General features: G+C 35.7%; 1 protein-coding gene across 1 annotated transcript; it reads left to right on the forward strand.

Annotated features, from left to right (window-relative positions):
* The first annotated feature begins 687 nt into the window (after positions 1-687).
* Positions 688-4,618, forward strand: LOC126712126 (probable transcription factor KAN4). Its single transcript, XM_050411342.1, has 6 exons — positions 688-1,832; positions 2,114-2,190; positions 2,405-2,441; positions 2,672-2,783; positions 4,103-4,181; positions 4,338-4,618. Exons 1-6 carry the CDS (start codon positions 1,301-1,303, stop codon positions 4,518-4,520), a joined length of 1,020 nt encoding a protein of 339 aa, XP_050267299.1. The 5' UTR covers positions 688-1,300; the 3' UTR covers positions 4,521-4,618.
* The last annotated feature ends 1,165 nt before the right edge of the window (positions 4,619-5,783 follow it).

The raw sequence follows: 5,783 nt of genomic DNA on the forward strand, positions 1-5,783 counted from the left end.
CACACACACAAAAAAAAAAAAAACACATATAATGGTCTTTTGTTTGACTAAAATAATTCAAAATAATAAAAAATGATACCAAGTTCGTTTTCCGAATTTAGATTTAAACAAAATCATTAGTGGTCATATATATGTCACATTTAAATAATTTATCCACAAAATTCGATATTTAAGTCCTTAATCTTTTTCAACCATTTTTTTTATAAATTTTCTTGAGTGGTGGGGGCTTGTTCCTACTTGCTATTTGAAAGCGTAACTATAGTCACAAACTCATAATAATGTCCAAAACATTGTTTCTTAAGCTTATATTCCCATACAAGCCAAGAACCAAAAAAAAAAAAAAAAACCCTAAATTTCTTATTTCAATTTAACACAATGCCATCATGACATGAGCAACATAGTCATAATGTTTGTGTTGAATTTTCAAAACAGAAAATCCTTAAAATTTTCACAATCATTCATGCCACGTCCACAAGAACAATAACTAAATAAGGGCAAACTTTGAACAGGGATATTTTAGCCTGCCAGTCAATCCTCGTTAATGAAAAAAAAAAAGAAAAAAAAAAGAAAAAAGAGAGAATATACCAAATCAAGACAAGCTTATAAGAAATAAACAATAAAAATAGAATCTGATAGATACAAAAAGAGTAGGAGAATTTAAATGGGTCGCGATCCATCAATGTAGAGAGAGAGAGAGAGACTGTGACTCAATTCCCATTCCATTATTCCTTAGAACAGTACCCCTTTTGTTTTCTCGAATTCCAACCATTCCCCCTCAGAAACCACCATTATATTTCTGGTCCTCCTTTATTTAAAACGGACCTCTCTCTCTCTCTCTCTGTGTTACTGTGTGACTGTCTTTGTGGAAAGGTCTCTGATCCCTCTGCACCCATAAATACACAACTTACCCTTTTCACAAACTTTTCCTTCAAGCCTTCATCCCCCCCAAAAAAAAACTCTGCTTTCTTTCTTTCTTTTTCCTGCATTTTTAATCTGACTAGTAGTTTCTGCTTTTTTTCTTCTTATTAACCTCTCTATATATTTTGCTATTCCATCAACCCTAGCATATAGGATCCTACTGAAAAGCCTACCTTATTAGCCTCCTCTTCTCTCTCTTAATACCAATGCAAATCATGAGGCACTCATGATATAATCACAACTCACAGCCTTCTTTTTCACCTCTCTCTCATCCCAATTCTTGCTTTTCCTTATTTGTTCCTTAGCTCTCTCATTTCCTTGTTTATTTAAGAACCCCTAGTGGGTCTTTTGATTAAGCTATTAGATCTCCACCACAGCCCTCATGTTTCTTAGCTCAAACCCTATAATGAGAACTACTAGCAGTACTACTCCATCACCCTTGCCTGACCTTTCCTTACAGATCAGCCCACCTTCAGTTTCAGCAGATTTTGAAGCTAAGGAAGTGAGCTATGATGGATTGATAACAAGAAAAGCAGTACTCCACAGTGATAGGAGCTCAACCACTGATTCTGGAAGCAGTGGAAGCGATTTAAGCCATGAAAATGGCGGCTTCTACCCAGCTGGGGCTTATAATCTTGGTCTTACTGAGCCCACGTTAAGCTTAGGGTTTGAAATGTCAGATTTGAGTCCCCCATCTCTACAACTACCAAGAAACTATCATCAACATCACCATCACCAACACCAGCACCATCATCACCACAATCATCAACCTCAAATCTACGGCCGAGAGTTCAAGAGAAATGCAAGATTGATTAGTGGTGTGAAAAGAAGTGTCAGAGCTCCAAGAATGAGATGGACTACGACCCTCCATGCCCATTTTGTTCACGCAGTAGAACTTCTCGGCGGCCATGAAAGTAATAATATAGACCAAGTCCTAGACTCTTATTTTTATTTATTTATTTTGCTTTTAACAAGTGGGGTGGGCAATTTGAACCTCGGTTCTTCTTATAAGAAGAATTGGAGAATGTCACTAAGTTACAAGTTCTTGGTGAACAGCTTTTGGACCTATTTATTCTATCTCTCATGATTATTAGGAGGACTTTTTTCCTTATTTAGCGCAAAAGTGTTGATTATACATCTTTTGTTTTACATTTTAACAAGCTCACTTTTTTTTGTTTTTTCCCCTTGCTAACAGGAGCAACACCAAAGTCTGTGTTAGAGTTGATGAATGTGAAGGATCTAACCCTAGCTCACGTGAAGAGTCATTTGCAGGTGGGGGTTAATGTACTGTTAAATCACCCTTTCTTTGAACACAGATTTGTTTTTCACTCTTTAGTTATCATACATATTCTTCTATATTGAAGTTGATAAGATCCATTTGTAGTGAGGGATGTGAAAACAAAGGGTAAGGACAAAAGGGCATCTAGAGGGTAATCTTAGCAATGTGGACTATTGTCTCATTTTTTTCTCCATGGTGTTCATGCAGATGTATAGAACAGTGAAGAGCACTGACAAGGGATCAGGTAATTGGATTTTCCCCACACCTAAGGACCCCCACCAAGCATTATTTCTCTTCCTGTTATTCTCTTTGTTGTTGAGCTAGCTTGGATATTTTCTATCCAAGTGCGACAGAAACTCTATCATTTGATTCACAGTGAGTTGGGCTAGGACTGACCTTAGACCCATGTGAATTATTGGATCAGTGTCTGATAAAGCTAGAGCAATTGCTCTATATCTATGATGAATATTGCAGGTCTGGGGCAGACAGATATTGGATTGAAACAAAGGCCAGGACATGTTAATGTGGAAGGAGTCTTACCTTGTGAGAAGGCTAGTCCAATCACAAAACTAGAAAAAACCCAAAGGTGAATGCCTATGCTTGTTTCTTATAACATGCAACTTCACCTCTTTGAATAGTGAATAATACTGTTAATACTAGTGTTAATAGGTCATTAATTTTTTGCACACACTTTTTTTTTTTGTGTGCAAGCATATACATGCATGAATACTCACAAACGCCTAGGGGAAGGACTTTTTTGGTCCAAGAAGGTGTCTGTCTTTGTTGATGGTGTAGATAATGACGATTTATTAGTGAGAGTCTCAAGTCATAGATTTTGGTGAACAAAGCCTAGGGTTTCTATAGGAATAGTGAGGGTGATTTTAATGTTTGCCCTTATTAACAAGTCCCACATCCCATATCCGTTAGATTTTGAAATTATTGATCCCAATGTGTCCTTAAAGTCAAGGGTTTGGTTCAAATCTCAATGCTGTTGTAATCTAAAGAGTACATTAAGGTTGCTTCTTAACTCACAGCTCACAAAGGGTACCTCTGTAATAGCTAGGCTGCCTTTTTGCTGATCGAGTAGTTGATTAAAGTTTCATCTTTGGTTGCCATTTTCTTGATTTCACCATGGCTGTGGACACAGACAAAAAACGTACATACGGAGGACTGCTTTAGTGCTTTGTGTTTTAATGCAGCATTAACTTTTGAAGATGAACAAGGAGTAACCTTGATATTAGATGCATTTTTACTCATGATTTAGTAGTATTAGGATTCATCAGTTGATAATTAAGCATGATCTCATGGAAGGAAGATGTTATCTCTCTGTAATAATGCTGTATTCTCTAGATGAATAAGGATTAACCTTTATGTTGTCCCATGATAATACTTAAATTTCATTAGTGTTGTACTTTACATTGTTTGATCAAATTCAAAAATGTGTTTGCATTGACAAAAGTGTCATATATTGGAATTCAATTATCATTGAAAATGATAACATTGATGGCACTGGTCAATATATACAAAATACAAATGCATAATTAAATTTAATTGAGAAACTTTAGGGACAAAACGTAAAGAAACGTACTAAAGTTTTGTCCGCAAATTAACTGGTCTCTATCTCATTGTTAACACAGGTTTTCAATTTGAGATTCCAAGAGTTCTTTTTTTATATTTCTAACTCAGTATTCCAAATAATTTAAAACCTCTCAGTACTGTGCTTGCCAAGTTATTAACAACTAATTGCCCGTAGAATATTGATCCCTACCCACCTACCAAAAAAACCACTACCTAGCACTGCTACAGCCTTGCATTTTTTTCCCTCTCTTGTTTGTCTTTGTGCTAGTGTCTTCATTCTTAATCCTAAAATATTAATTTTGATTATCTCAATAAATTTGTGAGCAGAATGGAGACAAGCAGTGGGAGTAGATCAAGTCATGAAAATGCTTTGACATATTCTGATTTCAAGGCAAAGGATACCAAGGTATATATATGAATATATATGTGTGTGTGTGTGTGTGTTTGTATCATCAAAAACAAGACCAACCATGTTGAATTTTTGTTTCTTTTTGTAAAATATTCAGTTCTTTGTAAATTAATATAATGATTAATTATCATTTTTTTTTTATAAAAAATATAGGAGGACGGACACAATATTGAAGCCCCCCATGTTTATGTGTCTGATAGCGCGAAGGAGAGGTTGGACTCTAACTCTATGTCACCATCGAATACATTGCTTAATCTGGAGTTCACTCTAGGAAGGCCAAATTGGCAAATGGACTATGTTGAGTCCTCAACTGAGTTAGCCCTTCTCAAATGTTAAACACTACGAGCAAAAGCATATATCCCTATTTGTAAAATGTTATTTCATCGTGAATATGGGGGAAAAAAGTTATCTAATTCTGCATGATTTTTGTTCCATATTTATTTGAATTTTGTCTCGATTGGAGGGGAAAAAAGAAAAGTGAAATGGTACAACTCTATTATATGAAACACTTTGCTGTAGTCCGTGAGTTCCAAGGCATTCTTTTGATGGCTTTATCAGGACGACCTAAAATTCAGTAAAAAATCATGATAGTTTTCAGTCCATGGACCCATGGGCCATACTTGAGCCATGTCAGGCCCATTGGAGGGTCCAGATTAAGGACAAGAGGTCCAGATTAAGGACAGGAGGTGGGTCAAGTTAGTGTGAAATATCTTGAACAATGATTTCAATCACTCTCTCTCTATCTCTCCTTTGAGTGCAACTTGTTGAATTGATTTAACCTTCTACCTAATCATAATATAGATGGCTATGGATTTGAATCCTGTAGAAGATTAGGGACAGTAACACAATGCATTTTGAGAGTTTCAAAAGGCCCTCAGAAATCAGATTTGTTATCTGTGAGTGATCCACATACAGATAGACATAATAGTACATACTACAGAGTGCTATTTGCCCCCAGACGCAGTACAAAATTGTGGACGAGGTTTTTAGCAACCCAATTGCTCAATTCATTGTTGCCCACTTCGGCCCACTACCAATAAATGCTTTTTAACCTTTTAGTCTTTGGACCTTTCACTAGAAATGAGAAAAAAAGCGTCATGCATGCAGGAACACATACCTTTTTTTGTTCCCCTTTATGAGGGCCGGTCATTGCAAAATAAATGTGCTACACTATTTTTTGGTCTTTTTTTTTAAAACCTTTTTTTCAGGTCAGAGACTCAGAGTCCGTAAATAACCAAAACTTTTTCTTTTCTTTTATTCTTTTTAGGCTAAATTATTAATTCGATCCTCCAATTGTAGCCTTGTAGGGAAATATTCAATTTGATTCCTCACCTATTAGTAGCGCCAAATTTACTTGCTCAAACTTCAAAATCAAGTCAACTTCATTGGTGAATCTTCTCTGTTTAAATCAAATCAGGTTGGAGGAATAAATCAAATTAGGTTGGAGGAGATTTCTTCTTTTTATTATGTGACCGTTCAAATCACCATGCCCTTATATTTTTCTAAATCAGTTACACGATTATTGAATAGTTTATATGACTAAAAATACATGCAAATTATCATTTAAGTCGCCAAGTAGTGAGTTGAAGAAATCTTCTA

The sequence above is a fragment of the Quercus robur genome, chromosome 2 (genome assembly GCF_932294415.1).
Source record: "Quercus robur chromosome 2, dhQueRobu3.1, whole genome shotgun sequence".
Lineage (NCBI taxonomy): Eukaryota > Viridiplantae > Streptophyta > Magnoliopsida > Fagales > Fagaceae > Quercus > Quercus robur.